This window comes from Ahaetulla prasina, chromosome 11, assembly GCF_028640845.1.
Source record: "Ahaetulla prasina isolate Xishuangbanna chromosome 11, ASM2864084v1, whole genome shotgun sequence".
Lineage (NCBI taxonomy): Eukaryota > Metazoa > Chordata > Lepidosauria > Squamata > Colubridae > Ahaetulla > Ahaetulla prasina.
The window spans coordinates 15,113,432-15,135,145 of NC_080549.1; the positions used below are offsets into that span (position 1 = coordinate 15,113,432).

The 21,714-nt window shown below is 44.7% G+C and overlaps 1 protein-coding gene across 3 annotated transcripts; it reads right to left on the minus strand.

Moving 5' to 3' along the window:
• Positions 1–3,544: 3,544 nt before the first annotated feature.
• On the minus strand, positions 3,545–21,065 carry NSDHL (NAD(P) dependent steroid dehydrogenase-like). Of its 3 annotated transcripts, none has more exons than XM_058196587.1 (8): positions 20,894–21,065; positions 13,408–13,480; positions 11,856–12,017; positions 9,828–9,974; positions 8,508–8,636; positions 8,279–8,421; positions 5,116–5,218; positions 3,545–4,087 (listed from the first exon to the last, which is right to left on the minus strand). In XM_058196587.1, the coding sequence occupies exons 1-8, from the start codon at positions 20,986–20,988 to the stop codon at positions 3,755–3,757; spliced, it is 1,185 nt and encodes a 394-aa protein (XP_058052570.1). In that variant the 5' UTR covers positions 20,989–21,065; the 3' UTR covers positions 3,545–3,754. The 3 variants fall into 3 exon arrangements, with proteins under 3 accessions (XP_058052570.1, XP_058052571.1, XP_058052572.1); XM_058196588.1 differs by lacking the exon at positions 20,894–21,065 and adding an exon at positions 15,099–15,258; XM_058196589.1 differs by lacking the exon at positions 20,894–21,065 and adding an exon at positions 14,067–14,136.
• Between the last annotated feature and the right edge of the window lie 649 nt (positions 21,066–21,714).

Here is a 21,714-nt window from a genome sequence, read left to right on the forward strand (position 1 = left end):
CATCATGTCACCCCTAGTCCTTCTTGCCACTAGGTTAAGCATACCCAATTCCGGCATCCGCTTTTCATGTTTTAGCCTCCAGCCCCTAATCATCCTTGTTGTTCTTCTCTGCACTCTTTCCAGAGCAGGGGTCCTCAAACTATGGCCCATGGGCTGGATATGTCCCGCCAAAGCCATTCATCCAGCCCGCGCGGGACCATGAGGCTGCCCCGCCCACACCGCCCCATCTACCCGCTGGCCCCCACCTGCCTTCTGGAAGCCGAGGCCAAAAACGGAACATGTGGCGGCCTCAGGAGGCCAAAAACTGGCCTGTTTTGGGGTGGCAGAGTGGTATTGGAGTCGTAATGTTACCTTCCCCAGCCTCCAGAGAGAAAGGGAGGGAGGGAGAAAGAGACACGGGGGTGGGGAGTGGGACACACACACACACACACACACAGAGAGAGAAACAGAAGTCCCTCACCCACCCTCAAGGCAGCCACATCTGTTCTCTAACCTGCTTTCTACTCCCAAGTGGAAATTTAATTTAATTTAAATTAAATTAAAATTAATTAAAATTCAGATAAATTAAATTTAAATTAAATTAAAATGAATTTAAATTAAATTAAAATGAATTTAAATTAAATTTAAATTTAATTTAATTTAAATTTAATTTAATTTAAATTCAATTAAAGTTTGTGTATTGTTTAATGGACTGCTAGATTCACCACGCTCACCTTGTCACATGACTACCTAGTCACGACCACCAGCCGGTCCGCCCCCACAACAGTCTGAGGGACCGTGAATTGGCCCCGTTTAAAAAGTTTGAGGACCCCTGTTCTAGAGTCTCAACATTTTTTTAATCTACTGGTGACCAAAATTTGGATGCAATATTCCAAGTGTGGAATGGATGTGCTCCTTAACCACCCCACTCCGGGGCCAGCCAGAGGTGGTATTTGCCGGTTCTCCGAACTACTCAAAATTTCCGCTATTGGTTCTCCAGAACCTGTCAGAACCTGCTGGATTTCACCCCTGGGTAACCCCATCAATGACATTCTCTCAGTACAACCTGTGTTTACCTTATTAGCTCAGACAATCGTCAATGTCATTATGTTATTTTTATTTATTAAATGTTTATCCTGCTTTATAAATAACTCAACATAGTGAACATATATATACTTCCTCCTCCTCCTGTTTTCCCCACAACAACCCTGTGAGGCGAGTTAGGCTAAGAGTGACTGGCTCAAAGTCACCCAGATGGCTTTCATGTCTAAGGCGGAACTAGAACTCACCATTTCCTCGTGTTTGGCCTGTCACACAGATGGCTTTCATGTCTAAGGCGGGACTAGAACTCACCGTTTCCTACTTTCTAAACCAACACATTTAATGGCTACACCAACTTGGTTCTATGAAACTGTTACTTGTTGCTTGTATTGGTTTTGAGGTCCTAGTTTGACACCCAGGTTGCAATTGTGAGATGGGTGAATATTGTTGTGGTCCACCAGCAGCCTGCAGAACTGGCAACAGAGTCTGACAGAGATGAGGCTGAGGTGAGGCCAGGGCCATTGGGGAGTGAGGTGTGGACTCCAGAGGCTGACAGTAGTGAGGCAGGGGAACAGGAGGAGCCTGTTCCTAATGCACATATGAGAAGAGCTGCCAGAAGGAAGAGCAGCTCAAGTAGAGTGGACAACTCGGGAGTAGGGCCAAGAGATGATAAGCCACCCCCATAAGGCTTAAAACAGACCAGCAACGGCATTTGGGCTTTGCCGGAAAACAACGCTGGTAGCTTCGTCTTCTGCTTCGTCTACGTCTTGCATTTATTTTTGTAACTTCTGAACGTTTGCCAAGAAAGGCCTTTGGCAGTTTGCCTAATTGGACCAAGGTTTGTGATAGGACTGAGGAATTTGTGTTGGGAGGAATAGAACAACAGAGTTGGACGGGACCTCGGAGGTCTTCTAGTCCAGGTGGGGACATCCATGTTCTAGACCACAGGTCTTCAAACTTGGCAACGTTAAGACTTGTGGACTTCAACTCCCAGAATTCTCCAGCCAGCTATGCTTTTTCAGCCGAAAAAATGCTTTTACAAGTAAAAAAAAAAAAAAAAAGCCTCTGACGATCACGCAGTTCAGCTGGGATCATCAGAGGCTTTTAAAAGCAACCAAAGAGGTTGTAGAAAAAATGCTTTTAAAAGGAAAAAAAAGAAAAGAAAAAAAGTTGGCCACGCCCACCCAGTCACATTCCCCCCACCCACCAAGCCACGCCCACAGAACCGGTAGTAACAAATTTTACATTTCACCCCTGCTTTCAACTTTGCTATTCTGTTACTTCTCCAAGCTTGGAAGATCCACCCTTGAGTTGATAACTGGAGTCTACTGGATTGGTGGCCAACAAATCTAAATAACGCTAGAACTGGCCAAAGGGGAGCCCAAAATGGGACAAGAAGGGTGATGTGATGCACGGAATTCCTTTCCGCCTTCTCCAATGACTCACAGCCCTTGCAATGCGCGACTGTTGTCACACCCTTATGCAGAAAAGGGTTCAGATGAGGTTGGGCTTTTGTTATGAAGAATGCATAATCTCTCTGCATTCGTGGGAATTGTCCCTCAATTCTTCTCAAAGAGACAAGGGAGAAGGCCCAAGGGTGGAACTTCCATCATCGCGCATCTAGGTCAGATTAGTAAAAAAGATGTGGAGACTCTAGAAAGAGTGCAGAGAAGAGCAACAAAGATGATTAGGGGACTGGAGGCTAAAACATATGAAGAACGGTTGCAGGAACTGGGTATGTCTAGTTTAATGAAAAGAAGGACTAGGGGAGACATGATAGCAGTCTTCCAATATCTCAGGGGTTGCCACAAAGAAGAGGGAGTCAAGCTATTCTCCAAAACACCCGAGGGCAGCACAAGAAGCAATGGGTGGAAACTAATCAAGGAGAGAAGCAACTTAGAACTAAGGAGAAATTTCCTGACAGTTAGAACAATTAATAAGTGGAACAACTTGCCTCCAGAAGCTGTGAATGCTCCAACACTGGAAGTTTTTAGGAAGAGGTTGGATCACCATTTGTCTGAAGTGGTGTAGGGTTTCCTGCCTAAGCAGGTGATTGGACTAGAACAGTGGTCTCCAACCTTGGCAACTTTAAGACTTGTGGACTTCAGTCAGCAAAGCTGGCTGAGGAATTCTGGGAGTTGAAGTCCACAAGTCTTAAAGTTGCCAAGGTTGGAGACCCCTGGACTAGAACATGGATGTCCCCACCTTGGCATTTTAAAGACCTGTGAACCAACTTCCAGAATTCTCCAGCAAGCCACGTTGGCTGGGGAATTCTGGAAGTTGAAGTTCCCAAGTCTTAAGATTGCCAAGCTTGGACTAGACATTTCAGTTTCTCCTCAGTCCAAGCACCTGTTTCCTCCTCTTGCAATAGCAAAACTCAAAACAAGACAGTTCCTTCTTTCACCCTTAAACGCGGAAATCTGTGCACCAAAAGTGACATGTTGAAATGGAAGATAGCTCAGCAGGACAAGTTTCCAACCCCCCCTGAAATTCCACAAAATAATGCATAATCCTTTACAAAAGGCCTTTATAAAAAGATACACCTGTTCAAAACCGGGCTCATCCTGGGCCAGCGGCTACCTCAGAGACATTTCTTGAAGTAGTTCAAACTCAGAAAGTCGTTCCAAAGTGAAGCTTCCCAGGGGCAAGTAGACTGAAGAGAAAGACCAATCGGAGAACCTACATAGAATCCATGGAAGAAGTCCAGGAGGTGGTTTGGGTGGAATCCAGACCATCACGTGGTCCTGTGGAGATGGGGGTAACTCTTGATGGTCCTTGCGATGGCTTCATCCATGCCAACAACCGGCTGGTAGCCCATCTCCCTTTTGGCCCGCTCGCAGCTATAATAATGGAAGGTCCCCGCGAGGGCAACCCTCATGGGAGTGAAAGTGGGGAGAATGGTAACCAGGGGGCTCAGCAGCAGCAAAACCAGGGAGAAGAGAAGGGCTAAATAATAAGCTAACCAATAAGGGATGCGGTATTTAGGAGGGTCGTAGTGCAGGCCGGTGAGGATGCGAGACAAGAACTCCCAGAAGGGAATGGGCTCATCATTTGTGATGTGAAAAGCCTACGAGACAAACAAAGGAGAAGGGAGTGAGGGAAGTTAATAAAACTAAGCATACAAGGAACACGCCCAAGAGTATCAGGGTGAAGATGAGGCAATCCATACAAGGTAATTACAGCTTTGATTTACACCCCATCTTCCCTTTAGGAGCTAAAGGAGGCGTCTGGAGAAGCCTTTCCTCTGACTTTCTCACCCACCACCCTTCTGAGGTGGGCGGGGCTGAGTATGGGCCTCTTCTAAGCTCAGCACTTAAATGCTATATCCCCTTGGGCCAGTGGTGTCTTATCAATGAAACATCTCTCAATTGTGGTCGTAATTTGAGGATTATCTTTGCAGCCCAAAGGCATCTCTTCTGAAATTACCAGAGTGAGTGTGGCCAAAGTCTTACTCCCCCCCCCCTTTTTTTTTTGCATTTTTAATAGCAAGAGCACTTAGACTGGTATGATGCTTCACAGTGCTTGACAGCCCTCTCTAAGCGGTTTACAGAGTCAGCCTATTGTCCCCAACAATCTGGGTCTTCATTTTACCGATGGATGGAAGGCTGAGTCAACATTGAGCTGATCAGGATTCAACTCCTGGCTGTGGGCAGAATTAACCTGCAATACTGCATTCTAACAGGAAGGAAGGAAGGAAGGAAGGAAGGAAGGAAGGAAGGAAGGAAGGAAGGAAGGAAGGAAGGAAGGAAGGAAGGAAGGAAGGGCAATAGCAATGGAAATAGCACTTAGACTTATATACCGCTTCACAGTGCTTTACAGCCCTCTCTAAGCAGTTTACAGAGTCCGCCTATTGCCCCCAACAATCTGGGTCCTCATTTTACTGACCTCGGAAGGATGGAAGCCGGTCAGTATTGAACTGCTTGAGGTGGGAAGAGTTAGCTTGCAGTAATTGCATTCTAACCACTAAGTGGTTAGTGGTTTAATAAGTTTTAAAGTCTTACAGGAAACTCCTTCCATTTTTGGAAAAAGTTCCTTGAGTTAAGAAAAGCTGCTTGTTCCAAGTCTAAGCTTCAGGCAACAACAGAGTGGCCTTACCTTTCCACACAGTGGAGACTCCTTTTGAAGCTGCTCTGCAGCCAGGATGTGCCCATGGACCACGTTTTCCACATAGGTAAAATCCACCAAATTCTTCCCATTACTGTTCAGGAGAGAGAAGAGTCCAAAAGCAACACTAAAAAAGTGCACGAGCCAAACTGTAAAACACAGGAGTCCCTCTGGATGCACCGTTACTTGTATAAGCGCTATTAAAACATAACTTGTCGTTTCAGGCAGTATTAAACAACAGGGGTGTCAAACACAAGGCCCGTGGGCCAGATCTGGCCCGTGATGTGGTCAGATCCAGTCTGCATGGCCGTCCTGGAAAATGTAAGGGGCTGGCCTGCATCACTTCGGCCCGGTCTACCCAGTGCGAAGAAGAGGAAACATGCCAGCAGTTTGGGGAGTGGCATCAAGCTGGTCACACCCACCCAGTTGGCCATGCCCAGTGAGTGGCATCAAGCTGGACACACCTACACAGTTGGCCATGCCCAGTGAGTGATGTCAAGCTGGCCAGCCCCAACCAGTTGGCCACGCCCAGTGAGTGACATCAAGCTGGCCAGGCCCACTGAGTTGGCCACACCCAGTGAGTGGCGTCAAGCTGGCTACCCCTACCCAGTTGGACACGCCCAGTGAATGGTGTCAAGCTGGACACGCCTACCCAGTTGGCCACACCCAGTTAGCCCCCACCACCACCCTCGAGGTCAATCACAGCCCTGATGTGGCCCTCAATGAAATTGAGTTTGACACCCCTGATCTACAAATTCTACAGGGATTGTGAAGGAACATAAGCCCGATCATTCTTGGCTTAATGAGAGAAAGCTCTACATAGCTTAGAGAAAAGTGACCTCTTCATGTTGCACCTTTAAACCAGGGGTCTCCAACCTTGGCAACTTTAAGCCTGGAGGACTTCAACTCCCAGAATTCCCCAGCCAGCTTTGCTTTCCTGGGAGTTGAAGTCCTCCAGGCTTAAAGTTGCCAAGGTTGGAGACCCCTGCTTTAAACTGAGATAAGTGTCTCTTAATTCTAGAATTCTTCTTTTTCGTTCACACTTCATTTCTTGGGTTTACAATTTTCCTTCGCTCTTTTTCCCCTTTGCTTTTTCCTAAATTTGTAAGCCGACTAGCCAGACAATGTAACTTTAATTTAAAATTTTATTTTATAATTTAAATTTAAAATAAATAAATAAATAAATAAAAGGATGCTTTTTAGAGAGAATGTTTTTGAGGATGGAATAAAGACAAGTAAATAACAGTAACAGTACTGCGATGATTACCAAACCACCAAGCTTTGCATCATGAACTAATGAAAACTTATTGGCAATAATATTACCCTTAAACAGACCAGCAGAAAATTAAGGTTCATTAAAAGCTTGTTAAAAGCCACCACAGTGAAATAGAAAGTAACTAAGAATACATGAGTCATCGGCCATGTGTTATTTCAATTGGGAAAGGTTTCAGAGACATACGAGCTGTAGCCAAAACATTCCTCGTGTAATACACCAGGCAAATTATTTCAAAGCAAAGACAATTATTATTCCTCGATTCGGGTGATGAGCAAATGGTGCAAGAACTACAAATAGGATGGACTTGCAATAGGTAGAAAATATATGTAGCTCAAGGTTGAATTTTAAGGTTCTTGGTTTTTCTCTGAGTTTGCTTCTCTTTCAACATGCTTCATTAACAGGCCAGGGAGCATCATGTGAGTCTCCATATCTGGCAACTTTAAGATCTGTGGATTTCAACTCCCAGAATTCTCCAGCATGGCTAGCCGATGAATTCTTAACAGATTAACAGAGTTGCAAGGGACTTTGTAGGTCATCTAGTCCAACCCCCTGCCCAAGCAGGAGACCCTACACAACTTCTGACAGATGGCAGTCCAGTCTCTTCTTCAAAGCCTCCAGTGATGAAACTCCCACGACTTCCAAAGGCAACTTCTGTTCCATTGGTTGACTGTTCTCACTCTCAAAAAATTTCTCCTTCTTTCTAGGTTGAATTTCTTCTTGTTCAGTTGCGTTATTTCTTGTCTGGCCTTCAGGTGCTTTGGCGAATAGCTTGACCCCTTCCTCTCTGTGGCAGCCCCTCAAATACTGGAAGGCTGCTATCCTGTCTCCCCTGGTCCTTCTCTTCACTAGACTAGCCATGCCCAGTTCCTGCAACCGTTCATAGTATGTTTTAGCCTCAGTCCCCTAATCATCTCTGTTGCTCTTCTCTGCACTCTTTCTAGAGTCTCAACATCTGTTTTATAGTGTGGGGACCAAAACTGGTTGCATTATTCTAGGTCTAGTCTTACTAAGGCTTTATAGAGTGGTATTAGTACCTCTCTTGATCTTGATTGTATCCCTCTGTTAATTCTGGAAATTTAAGTCCACAAGTCTTAGATTTGCAAAGTTTGGAAACTCCTGGGTTATGAAATTTGCTGGGTGTTTATAGGTGGTAGTTTGTCCTACCAGTCTTGATGGTTTCTTTTGATCAGACATAGGTTCTTGCCTTTCTGAGTGTTGGTTAATAAGTACCTGTTGAGGAGGAAGGATGTGTTTAAGGCTGTTTCTCTTCCTCATGCACTGATTACATTACTGTCAGCCTCCGCTTTAATTTAGTGTATTTCTCCTACTAGATTATCTGACTGTTTTATTACCTTGTTAAAAGTTTGCTCTACTGAATGTCTTACATGCTTTATGGAGGAGGGGGGAGGTTTTCACTGTTCCCAGCGTCAGCTGACATTGCATGTGTGGGAGAGGGGAAAAGCCTTTTTTAAAATAAATGTTTGAATTGTTTTGGCGCGTGAATGTAACGGCAGCTGCTGACTCCACATTCCATCCAGAAGATTGACAGAGGGAGAATATCGGAAGTGAAACTACACATGGCTGAGGAGGAAGAAGACATTGGACTATTACTGTATTGACCTCTAGTAGGGGGAGGGTTCAGGAGAGAATATGACTCTGGGGTTTTGATTTACTTCCAGTTCCAGCTTTGCTTTTACTGCATCCAGACTTGTATGATATAAATTACCAATTTCTTCAACATGATGGAGTTGGGTTTTTATTTTCTCAAACACTGATCTGGGGCAGGCTGACAATTACCAAGTCTGGCCTTGAAACTTCTGCAAGAAGAGATGCAAGCACAAAGAACACAAGGAACCTCATAGATGGAATTTGACTTACCCAATAATGAATTTCATCTTGCCGCTCTTGGCTGCCTGGATGAGGACTGGAACGAGCTGAGGGTCCCGAGGTCCAAATATGCCATGTGGACGGATAGCAGTGGTGAAGAAATTTTTCTCTGGGTCACTGGCCTTTAGCACCTCCTAAAAATAAAAACGAAACCAAAGACAGCCTATGTAGATCTACCAAGAGCAAAAATGAAACATCATGAACCCCAAAAGATCCAGACCTTCTCCTGCAGAATCTTTGTTTCTGTATAATAATCAATGGGTTTCTTGGCATAAGGGAGATCTTCTGTTCCGTTCTTGATGTCCGTACCTTCAAAGACAACGCTGGCACTGCTGGTCAACACCAATTTCTGCCAAAGAGTAGGAAGAAAAACATACAACGATTAGTTCTTCTCCAACACATCTTACATGTTTTCATTTCTATCATTTTATTTTCTCTCTCTTATCAATTGTTATATATCTAATCATACCCTTCAACCTAAAATTTTTAACTTTTATCAAACTTTTTCTCTTCCCCCCCTTCTTACTCCCATTATATTAAACCCTTTTCTTCCCATTTAATATTTGTAACCTTTTATGTATTCGACTTATCATACATCAAAACCAATCATATCTTTGCAATTCAATAACAAATCATATAGTATTGACCATAGTCAAAAAAAGAAAAAAAACCAAGAAAACCTCAGTTTTTCTTCATAGTATCATTTCCAACACTTTTAGTAAATTCCATAGTAACTTTTAAACACTTTTTATAACTTCGAATTCCATTATTAATATTTAAATCACTTAATATGTTACCAGCTCATTTTTGTGCTTTCAAGTTTCATTATTAGTGCTTCAACCAATTACTATATTCCCAATCTTTTTCTCTTTCTCCTTTTTTTTCTTTTTTCTCTTAAAATTTTCTACTCTCTTTGCTTGTCCTATATTTCCATCTACTCTCCTCCTCCCCTCTTCCCCTCTTTTTATCTTTTCTATTTTAATCCCTATACGGTCCTTTAGCTCTGTATTTTTCCCCCTCCCTTCTTTTACATAAACTGTTTCAACTCCTGCCCTCAAAACGATGCTATAGAGCACTGCACACCAGAACAACTAGACACAAGAACAGTTTCTTCCCGAAGGCCATCACTCTGCTAAACAAATAATTCCCTCAACACTGTCGAACTATTTACTAAATCTGCACTACTATTAATCTTCTCATCGTTTCCATCACCAATCTCTTTCCACTTATGACTGTATGACTGTAACTTTGTTGCTGGCAATCCTTATGATTTATATTGATATATTGACCATCATTTGTGTTGTAAATGTTGTACCTTGATGAACGTATCTTTTATGTACACTGAGAGTGTATGCACCAAGACAAATTCCTTGTGTGTCCAATCACACTTGGCCAATAAAAAATTCTATTCTATTCTATTCTATTTTTTTCTCCTTTTCTTTAGCGCCATTCTAGACCGCTAAAGTTTCCAAGTTAGAAACATCAAGGGCAGTTACTTCTTGCTTGTGTCAGTGCTTTCAAATTCTTGTTCAAACCTTACTTGGACGCCTGCTTCTTTACAAGCCTCAATGACTGTCTTGGTACCCAAGTAATTGACTCTGTAAAAAAGTTCTCGATTGTTGCTAGAAGGCGCAGGCGAGGCACAATGGAACGCCACGGTCACACCTTGTAGAGCCGGGAGTAGATCCTGTATTGGAGAAGAGATACAGTCAACAAACTGGAGAGATTGTTGCATCAATCCGCTGAGTGAGGCCACCTCCTTTTGATGCCTGTGCAATTGTCTACTTGAAGACCTCCGGGCAGTTAGAAGCAAGAACGTTGTTGTGACTCGTCCTCCCTCCTCTCCTCAGCCGGGCCCCTCCCGTCTCCAACCGGGCCTTTTATCAGACTCCGAGTCCGATAATGAAGATGAACGGCCTGTCATGACTCCAGCCCCCAGCCCTGGCCCCATGCCCGGAGAGGATTCAAGGAGTGAAAGGAGAAGCCCAATAAACCTCACTCATACAGCGTGTGTTCCTTTGGCTCAGCCTTCAGAGCAGAAAGCCAGCCAGGTGGTGGAATTACCCGGGCCTACTCCCTCTGACCCCTCCCTTTCCCAGATGCTGACAGCAGATCCAGTTGAAGACAATTCAGTGTGGGTGGACCCTCGCTTCCGGAGATCTGAGAGGCGACGCCAGCAGAAGGACAGGTGGGGCAGGCCTGGATAAAGGCTGAGTCATGGAGCCACACCCCACAGCCTATATAAAGGACCTGCTTTTGGCATTCCAATCTTGAGTCAAGCAAAGTCTTATCTAGTTTGCTGATATCGGACCCTATCGCTGAAGTCACAACTTGGACTCCTGCCTGCCCTGATAAACCTCGAAGGAACTTAGCAAGCTGCAGAGGCTTCGTTGCCAAGTTTGTTATGGACTTCCTTGACTCGTTCGTCGGAGTGGGGGTGGGACACGACAAACGTTGGTGAATCTAGAATTGATTCCAGCTGAAAGATGCCAGTTTAGCTCGCGTTAAAGAGGAAATTTCAATTATTCAGAGACTCTCAGATCTTAAGGTACCTTACAGCAGAAATCAGAAATGTTGGAAGCAGGTAAGATGAAGGAAACGTTCTTCAAAGTAGTATCTACCAGGGGTGTCAAACTCGATTTCATTGAAGGCCATATGAAGGTTGTGTTTGACCTCGGAGGGGTGGAGTATAGCATGGTGGTGTGGGAGGAGGCATGGCTGGAGGTGGGCGTGGCCACGATGGGCGTGACACGGGACTCATGTCAGGGGCCAAGTGCTAAGACAGGACTTCCCTGAGACCCTCACTCACTCTCATTATAATCTCCTTCCTTCCTTCCTTCCTTCCCTCCCTCCCTCCCTCTTCATTCTCCTTTCTTCTTCCTTCCCCTCTTTCCTTATTTTTCCTTCCTTGCTCTCTTCCCATCTTCCCTTCTTTTTCTTTGTCATTCCTCTTTCCCATTCCCTCCCTTCTTGCATGCTCACATGTGAAAGGGGAAACATTTCTCCTTATGTTCTGTTTTTAGTTTGTGCAACTTCAGCCCCGTCAGAGAAAATGAAGCCTGGAGGATGGCGCGCCCCCACCTCGCATCCTGTTTTGGGAAACAGCATTTCGTTGGCACTGCAGGCTGGTCCTTTGCTGTTTCTAGGCCGGCCCCGCGGGCCAATCTAAGCACCCTGTGGACCAGATCCAGCCCACGGGCCTTGAGTTTGATACCCCTGGTATACACTTTAGAACAGATTCTAACTTTGCAACATTTCCCAACAGAGGGGGGGTGGAAATACCCAGAATTCTCATTTTAACTCCTAAACAGCCTTCATCAACTCCAGTCGTAAGGCTTAAGACCAACAAACTTCATGTTGACCAGTGGTAGGATTCAACCAGTTCGCACCACTTTGGGAGAACCGGTTGTTAACTTTCTGAGCAGTTTGGTGAACTGGTTGTTGGAAGAAATCATTAGGGCAGAGAATGATTGCCGTAATCATCAAAACGGTTGTTAAATTATTTGAATCCCACCACTGATGTTGACCATACCTGAGCTGTGTCAATTTACCTCAGTTTGTTCCTTACCTCTTTTTTGCAGAGATTGCCCAGGTAAAACTGCACCTTGTCGTTATCAAAACCTTTGTGAATGTCAAACACGTTGACCGAGTAGCCTTTATCCACCAGCTGCTCGACTAGATGTTGACCAAGAAATCCTGAGCCGCCAATCACGGTGCATTTTTTACTAGCCTGCAGGAAACGGGTACACATGGATTGCAATCAGTGTTTTTCCAAACACATTGTGATTGGTTTTTATGAGCACAGAAAGCCACAAGCAACAACTCATGCCAATAACAGCCATTGTAGGACAAAAAAAACCCTTTCAATGCAATGGTGGCGCAGTGGTTAGAGTGCGGTACTGCAGGCTACTTCTGCTGACTGCCTGTAATTTGGCAGTTCAAATCTCACCAGGCTCAAGATTGACTCAGCCTTCCGTCCTTCCGAGGTCGGTAAAATGAGGACTCAAATTGTTTGGGGACCATAGGCTGACTCTGTAAACCGCTTAGATAAGGCTGTAAAAGCACTATGAAGCGGTGTAAGTGCTATTGATATTGCTAATGTTATATATTCTTGCTTCAAACTATCTTTGGAGCTATTCGGGGATAAAAATGCCTATATCAAATCAAGAGCATGTTTGGGAGCAATGCAATTTTTCTTCTCAGAGAGCAAAGCTGAGAAGCAAAGAGTTATTGCAGGGATATTTTAGATTATAGCCTTCCAAATAAAATCTCAGAAATCATAACCCAGGATTTAGATCAAGGAGGGACTAGCTGATCACTTAGTGCTCTGCAGGATTTTTCCACAGTTAGCTAGTCAAAACAAAAGCTACCTGGCTCAAGAAATCAAGCTACCTGGGCTGCAAAAATGTCTAATTCACAGATTCACAGTTTAGACTATTCCAAGTAGAATTGTCTCTAAAGCAACATTTTGAATCAGGATCACTCTCCTGCGCTCTTATTTTAAACCAAAGGGGTGGATCTCAAGCTCCTAGCCCAAACAGAGCAGATTCCAGGAGAGTGAAGCCAGGTGACAGTGAAGTGAAGCCAGGTGGAGTGGAGAGTGGAATGAAGCCAGGTGAGAACAAATCTGGCATTTCACCAAGAAATCTCCAACTCCAATCCTAATAGTTATACTCCCTGCATGGAAATAGCAATAGCACTTAGACTTATATACCACTTTACAGTGCTTTACAGCCCTCTCTAAGCCAGGGGTCTCCGACCTTGATCCCTTTAAGACTTGTGGACTTCAACTCCCAGAGTCCCTCAGCCAGCAAAGCTGGCTGAGGAACTCTGGGAGTTGAAGTCCACAAGTCTTAAAGGGACCAAGGTTGGAGACCCCTGCTCTAAGCAGTTTACAGAACCAGTATATTGCCCCCAACAATCTTGGGTCCTCATTTTACCCACCTTGGATGGATGGAAGGCTGAGTCAACCTTGAGCCTGGTGAGATTCGAACTGCCTAACTGCAGGCAGTCGGCAGGCAGCAGAAGTACTGCACTTTAACCACTGTGCCATCATGGCTCATGTTAAAAAAGCACTCCTGACAAAAAATAAGGTATTTTGCAGAAACAAATTAACTTACCGGCCTCAAATGCGTGGCCATCTTGTCCAAATGTTTCTCAGGAAAGGACAGCAGTTCTCCTGTTCTTTTCTTGCTATACTCAAATGACAGAAAAAGTCAATTAGAACCCTCCCATTCCCACCACCTCTAAATTATATCGCAGCCTAACTTTTTTTAAAAAGCCCAATGCTTATCTCTCTTGATAATCAGTTAAGATGAGCAACTAAACTTTCCCCTTATGCTGATCTCAGCATAGCTCCTGCAGATAAAATGACTGCCTCAGGAATCACTCTACCTTTGCAATCCTCTCAGAGCATTAAAAATTAAAATATTCCACGGCCTTTGTAAAGAAAAAACACCCATCTCTAAAAAGATGAAGGAAACAAGCCACCTGCACAGTTTACATTGCCTACATACAGATATATTGCCTTTAAATGTGGAAGCTTTATTTTAGCCACTACTACTAATATAACTTATATGTACACTGAGAGCTTATGTAGCGAAGACAAATTCCTTGTGTGTCCAATCACACTTAGCCAATAAAGAGTTCTATCTATTCTATCTATCTAATACTAACTGGAGTACCACTTGAGCACCATTGGCATTGGCAAGATCCCCAAGAGTCAATTGCAAAAGAAATTGGTGTTTTATTTGGAACAGCTTATATCCTGCAACAATACCTTGAACACTATCAGACAATAACGGTCCTTGGACAGGACTCCACAGGTAGATAAAAATGCCAAATTCAATCTAAACATCTGGCTCATTGCGCAACCCACCATAATTGGCCCAGAGGTGCTTTTTCAAAAGGTACCTGGGTTGTGTTAAGTTGCCTTTTGAAAAAAATCACCTTTGAGACCACTATGACTTGAATGATTGAGAATCTCCATAGACAACCAACCAACCAACCATCATCATCATACAGAGAGAAAGAAAGGGAGAGAAAAAGGGAGGGAGGGAGGGAGGGAGGGAGAGAGAGGAAAGGAAGGAGGGAGAGACAGGGAGAGAGAGAGGGAGAGAGAGAAAGAGGGAGGGAAGGTGAGGGAGGGAGGGAGGGGAAAGAGAGAAAGAGAGAGAGGAAGGGAGGGAGAAAGAGAGAGGGGGAGGGAAAGAGAGGGAGGGAGAGAGAGGGAGGGATGGAAGGAGCTAGGGAGGGAGAGAAAGGGAGGGAGAGGAAGGAGAGAGAGGAAAGGAAGGAGGGAGAGACAGGGAGAGAGAGAGGGAGAGAGAGGAGGGAGGGTGAGGGAGGAGGAAGAGAAGAGAGAGTGGAAGGAGGGAGAAAGAGAGAGGGAGGGAAAGAGAGGGAGGGAGAGAGAGAGAGGGAGGGAGCTAGGGAGGGGGAGAGAGAAAGGGAGGGAGGGAGGGAGGGAAAGAGAGGGAGGGAGAGAAAGAGAGAGGGAGGGAGAGAAGGAGGGAGGGAGGGAAGGAAGGAGAGAGATAAACCAGTCTGCCAGTAGCTCTGGACAGTTGACCATCTGCTAGATGTGTCATGTTAGTAAATATCAAAGACATAACAATTCTCTGTGTTATCGACTTCTTAAGTCTAATAAGCCTTTCTAACCGGCTCCTTTTTAAAGAAAATGGAATATTCATCCAGTTGAATCGCTTAGAGTCACTTCAATCGGGAGGTGGGTCGCCTATAAATTTAATGCATAAAATACGTTACAGTTCGATGTGTCTCTTGTCATCTCCATCCCCTTGTCATCCCTCACCTGCTTTTTCTCAAAGCTGCCAAAAAAAGATAGGATTTAAAAAAAGATATTCCAAAATCGAGGACCAGGAAATGGGATCTGAAGCCGCCCGTGGATCTCCCCGCCCAGGAATCTAATACAGAACCGATCCAAAGAATACAAGCAATTCCACCCACCAGCCTCTCAGCTGGTCCCATTCATCCCAACAGCCACGCCCCTTTGCTTTTATACCCGTGGGCGGGCACGCCACGCCCTCCCCCGAGCTTCTCCAATCACATCCCGCGGCGGCGCTCGACCCCTCCCACTCCTTCGGCCCCACCCCTAGGATGAAGATCTGCCGAGAGTGAGGAGGCTCGCCCCATTGGCTCTTCCGCCTTGGTGGCCAATCGGTTCTTTCTCCCACCCACCCCGCCCTCCGCCATTCGCCACCAATCACCCAGGCCGCGGCTTGGGCGCGCGCGCCAGGCTCGCCGGCCAATAGCGAGGGCGGTTTGTTCCCGACGTCGGCGCGTAGCGAGAGGAGCCAATCGGAAGGCGCGACGCTGAGCGTCTTGGCTGCCGGGCGACGGTTTTGAGTTCTCGCCGTTGTTGTTGCTTTTCCCCCCCTCTCCCAACGGGTTGCCTCAGGGACCGGCGCCGCTTCCTGGGGATGGTCAGTGGGGTCACGGCCGGGGAAGGACTTAGGCGGGGGGAGGGTAAGAGGGTGAGGGGAGAAGGCCGCGACAGTGGCGGCGAAGTCAGGCACGATCTGAGGTAACTTAACGGCTGGAATTTGCATCCGTTCCCTATATGCTAATGTATGCAAATTAGCCACCTAGTGCCCTCTTGAATCTCCGAATTGGATCTTGAGGCGCTTTTGCAGGATCGGGAGGCAGAAGCCTTTCCCGTCACTTCATCCCCTTTTGCGGGGCCGTGGGGGGGTTGGCAATCCGGGTGTTTCCCGCTCCGTGCACGTGTGAACGCGCCTTAGGGTGGACTCGTATGTCTTGGAAGCTCCAGTTCGGGAGGAAAATGTATTCCAAGCCCCAAAACGGGAATGAATGATGGTGGATGGGCCAGTTTGCTGTAAAATAATGCAAGTTTAGGGCATGAACGAGGGAGGAAGGTGCCTGTGGGCGGGGAAGTCCTCGACTTACGACCACCCTGGAGTCCCAAATTTATATTGCCGAGTCTGAGTTGTTACATGTGCTTTCCCCGATTTTACGACCTTTCTTGCCACCCTTGTGAATGGCTGCGGTTGATAAGGGAGGTACCTGGTTGTTAAGTGAGTCGGGTTTCCCCCAATGGACTTTGCTGGTCAGGAGGTCGCAAAAAAGGGGATCTCGTGACACACACACCCCGGGACGCTGCGATTGTCATAAATGTGAGTTGGTTATCAATAAAATCGAAATGGAAATCAGGTGACCATGGTGGAGGACGCTGCAACGGTCGCTAAGTGTGAAAAACGGTCCCGAGTCACTTTTTTCAGTGATGATGTAGCTTTGAACGGTCACTAAATGAAAGTGTTGTAAGTCGAGGACTACCTATATTTGCGAAGCCTGCATAGCAAAGATAGAGGAAGAGGGGAGTGTGGAAAGGTGGGGCGCCTTTCAATGTAGAAAATAGCAGCTGGCTTTCAGGCAATGTCATACAAGACATATTGCTAAGGAGTTATGGCCTGCCTGTGGCCAGCAGAACTGGTGGCAGACTCAGACAGTGAGGAAGTTGGGGAGGATCCTTGGCCAGTCCTAGAGTTTGGGGAAGGCTCTGATGAGGACTCTGCGTCGGAGGCAGAGATGGGGCCAGGGTCGGACATCAGTGGGGCAGAAGAACAGCTGGAACCTGTTCCCAGTGTGCACATGCACAGAGCTGCTAGGAGAAAGGAACAGCTAAGGAACAAGGGTCGACTCAGGAGTAAAGCCACAGATGGATGGTGAATGGCCCCTCCCATAGGGAATAAAGAGTGAAAGAGGAGGGGAGTTTGCAGGAGACAATTACTTCACTTAATTCAGTGGTCACCAACCAGTGGCCCGTGGACCACTGGTGGTCCGTGAGAAAATTTTGGTGGTCCACAGAAAAATTATTTGCATTTTTTATATTGCACTAAATACTATTTTTCTTTTTTAAAAAACTCATATTAGTGGTCCACAGGATTTAAAATTATGAATTTAGTGGTCCCTGAGGTCCGAAAGGTTGGTGACCCCTGATTTAATTGGTTCATGACACTCAGAGACTTCTTGCCAAGTTTTGAAGATATCGGCCTGGCAGCTCTCCAAGCCAGATAAGGTCTATGACTTTAAATTCTCCCTTGAAAGACTTTGCTGGATCTGAATGAGAGGAATTCACAATAACTTAATAAAAGGGGTTTTTGTCGGGGCAAGGAGTCTGCTACATACTCTTGGGAAGCCTAGGTCAGAACATAAGGTAAGAATAGGGGTAAGGCAGAGCCAATAGAAGACTGGCTAAAAGCTTTCTAGGATGCCTATTGGTTAACTTTTAGGAATAGGGTCAAAGTACACCCAATAGAATACTTGTTAGATGACTTTTGGACTGTTTATTAATTAAGACTTAAAAATGGGGATTGTGTGGAACCAATAGAGGACTGGTTAGATAACTTTCAAAAAGCCTATTAGACAATGTTTCTTTTTCCCACCTTGAAAAACTATATAAAAATTTATGGAGATTCTCAGTCATCCAGGTCATGATTGTCCCAAAGGTGCTTTTTTCAAGAAGCAACTGGACTTTCTGGTTTTTCTTTGAAGGCTTTTCATTCTCATCCAAGAAGCTTCTTCAGCTCTTCAGTATAAAAAACTTGTTGAATTCTTTGTTTTGAGTCCTGGCATTTTGCTGGCTGGGACCCCTTTTCCTGAAGCACTTCAGTAAAAGAAAATCAATTCTGTGCCTTGTGTCTAGTTGGCTTCATTGGCTTTAGGGCCAAGCTGAGACCCAAATTTGGGGACAATTATGGAAATGAGCCTACCAGGTGATCCCAAGGTGCAGGCTAGACCGGAAACTCTGAGAAACATTGGCCAGGCATTCCTGTAACGTTGCAGGAGATGACCACAAAATCACCAGCTCTTGGGAGGCTGTACTTGACCAAGAAAGGAACATCTTGCATATAGAAATTAGCACATGGGGGGGGGTGTAGAGTGAACCATTTGTTTTCTTTGATTTACTGGTATTCTAATTTGAGGCAGGTTTTGTTCAACCCTGTTGAATGATGTGCATTGAATGATATGTACAGCATTGAATGATGTGTCAAGTAATACAACAAGGGGTGTCTGCAGGGTGCAATAAAAAAAAAGTCAAGATGATGGCCAAGCTTTTGTGATCAAAATTCCCTCTTTTTTATGTACTGTCGTTATCATCTTGACTATTTTGACCACAGATCGAGGACATCTCTGTAGCCCAAATACATCCGCGCTGATAGATATTTTTTAAAAATTCCCTACAATAGGATCAGTGCATCAATATTTTCCATTTTAACTTGCAGCCATAATGTTTTTTCCCCCTGAGAATAAACATCAAAAAAATTGGTAATAATTTTAAAAGTCAGGAAATATATGTTTACAGTGTCATTTTAATCACGAAGTTAAGTGTTGTTTTTTTTAAGGAATATCTTTAGGAAAAATAGATCCTACCCAACTATACCCAGTTATGTATTAATTGGGTGAAGGAAACCAGGGTATTTCCTAGACAAAATACATAACGTAACTTATTTAATTTAGGATGTGTTCAAAAAATATTAATTGAAGACTTACACCACATCTGCAGTATGATGCATCACTTCACATTCTGAAAATCAGTAATTTAGCTACTAGGACCTCAGAGGCAAAAGTGTTTGAAACTCTTCTTCAAAGTCGGGCCAGGCTCTCTGGAATAGTCAGAAGTGAAACCCTCTAGGGAGCTAAAACTGGGTTATGTCTTTTAATATTCTCTTCTGCCTTTCATCCATGCTCTCAGGCCTCCAGCTATAAGAAGGCGTCCCTGGGAGCAGCAGCTCAGAGGAAGAAAACAGCTCCCAAAACCGAACTCACCGAAGAGCAGAAGCAAGAGATTCGGGAGGCCTTTGATCTTTTTGACACCGATGGGACTGGCAATATTGACGTAAAAGAGTTGAAGGCAAGCTGCAGAATATCACTGAGATGCTTTCGTTACCTGAGAGCCGGCTCCATTAGCAGGCCTCTCTTCTCAGAGAGATCAATAATTTTAGTCGTAGAATCGTAGGGCCAGAAGGGACCTTGGAGGCCTTCTAGTCCAACCTCATCTCATCCTCTTTTCATTGTTTTCAGGTCGCCATGAGGGCCCTTGGGTTTGAACCCAAGAAGGATGAGATCAAGAAAATGATCCTTGAGATTGATAAGGAAGGGACAGGAAAGATTACCTTCAGTAACTTCCTAGGAGTGATGACCCAGAAAATGGTATGTCATGCTGGCTATATAGACAGAATCTGGTTTTCTGTTGCAACTCTCAAAAGAAGTTGAAAGCTGCCTCGGATTTTTCCTGGTCGCGTTCCATATGTCAAGAAGGAAACCAGGCTCGGTCCTATCGTAACTCCAGATATCAAACCCCAGCTCAGAGAGTGGTAGAACAAGGCAACTTGCGAGGCAGACTGGAAAAGAATGGAAATTAAAGCGTTTTCTGTCAACAGCTCTTCAGCAATGTCATTCTGATTGGATGAGGAGGATGTGTTTGATTGTATGCAAGCAGTAAAAGCCATCTCCGGCGGATTCCTATTTGCTGCCTTCAATTAACTGAGGGCAGAACCTGCTTTAAAATAGCAATAGCACTTAGACTTATATACTGCTTCACAGTGCTTTATAGCCCTGTCTAAGCCGTTTAGAGAGTCAGCATTTTGCCCCCAACAATCTGAGTCCTCATTATACCAAACTCAGAAGGATGGAAGGCTGAGTCTTGAGCCATTCAGAATTGAATTGCTGGCAGTTGGCAGAATAAGCCTGCAATACTGCATTCTAACCCCTGTGCCACCACGACTCGTAGCTCTATATAGCATTACCCCAATTGGTTTTGTCCCACTTTGTTTAACATGTCTCAAGGCTTGTTCTTTCTTTCTTTCTTTCTTTTTTTTAAGGCTGAAAAAGATTCAAAAGAAGAAATTCTGAAAGCTTTTAAGCTCTTTGATGATGACGAAACAGGCAAAATCTCTTTCAAAAACCTGAAACGCGTGGCCAAAGAACTGGGGGAGAATCTCACCGATGAGGAGCTTCAGGTTGGAAACTACTTGACTTGTTTATGTAGCGATTCTATAAACGGTGAAGCTTAACTCATTTTAAATAAGCTGAATTCTGGTAAATGAACAAGTGGGAATGCAAGAGTGGGGAAAGATGAATAAACTTCAGCCAGTGGACAAAGATGATTACGTTGAGGCAGTGGTGAAATCTGAAGTGGTTTGCTACCGGTTTGCTGGCTGTTCATGTGTGCTGCGCACCAAACACGCACTGTGTGCACATGCACAGTGTACACCAAATGTGCACTGCGCGCGCATGCACAGTACATGCCAAAAGGAGGCTTGGGAAGGTAAGTAGAACAGCAAGTGGGGGGATCAACTATCCCGCGCAATTTAGCTTTGCTAGAAAGCAGGATTTCCTGATTTCTAACAAAGCTAAACCTCGCGGCACAGCTGATCATTGGAAATACTAGTTTGGAGGAACCGGCAGCTTTTTTAACTACTGGTTCGCCTCAACCGGTAGTTTTTATCATTACCAGTTCACCTGAACCGGTAGCATTTCACCCCTGAGTTGTGGTCAGATTGGAACGAGTAAGAAACTCTTTGAACCAAGTTTTTGAAGTCTTTGTTTTCACAGTCTCGCTCTTACCTCACTTGAGTTTTGCTTTTGCTGCAGGAGATGATTGATGAAGCTGATCGGGACGGAGATGGGGAAGTCAATGAACAGGAGTTTCTGCGGATCATGAAGAAAACTAGTTTGTACTGAGATGTTTGGTCCACACCGTGGCCTCATTTATTGCCTCATGTTGGCTGAGTTCAATCTCAACAGATTCCTCTTGGAAAGAGATGAACAGCAGCCCAAATCTCATAAACATTGTGAGCTACTTACAGTTCTCTTTCTTTTTGTAAACCCCAGCAACATCTGCTGACTCCCAGCCCATCTTTTAGTATTGCATACAGCAGGAAATGTGAGGCCCCGGGGGCTTAAATTACAGTTGGAAGAAAGCGGTGTTCTTTCTATATAGGGTGCATGTGAGAATGGGGTTTTGAATTTACATAACCGAGAAACAACCTTTCTCTTTTAAAATATATTGTTGTAAGGAAGCTGAAACTCTTTTATTATTTGAGTTTTTTAGTCAAGGAGAAAACAAGTCCAGAAAGTAAATGGTTCGGCTTCAGCTCCTGCATTTGATCCATTGTTCTTTGTTCTTGTCATCTATGAAAGTGCCCTAGTTCTGGTTATAAATATTCAGATGTCGTGCCTGCCTTATCTAAACATTGATATAAAGATATTGTGCACTTAATATCTTTTTATTCCCTCACCCCACCAAAAAAAAAAAAAGCACTGAATGTAAATGGATATGACTTTAATACCAGAATTGACAAGAAGGAGCTTGTAATAGGTTGTTGTTGTTTTTTCTCCTAAATATGGCTTGTGTTGTTAGTTGTGAAAAGTAAAGCTGAGATCAA

What these genes read in the sequence shown, in the direction of transcription:
- NSDHL (XM_058196587.1), bottom strand. Translation starts at nt 20,988, where the DNA reads ATGATCCGCAGAAACTCCTGTTCATTGACTTCCCCATCTCCGTCCCGA. An exon ending in AAAAGCAAAACTCAAGTGAG is followed by an intron (nt 13,481 to 20,893) that starts GTAAGAGCGAGA and finishes ATTTGAGTATAG; the next exon opens with CAAGAAAAGAACAGGAGAAC. An exon ending in GTAAAGAAGCAGGCGTCCAA is followed by an intron (nt 8,637 to 9,827) that starts GTAAGGTTTGAA and finishes ACTCTTTGGCAG; the next exon opens with AAATTGGTGTTGACCAGCAG.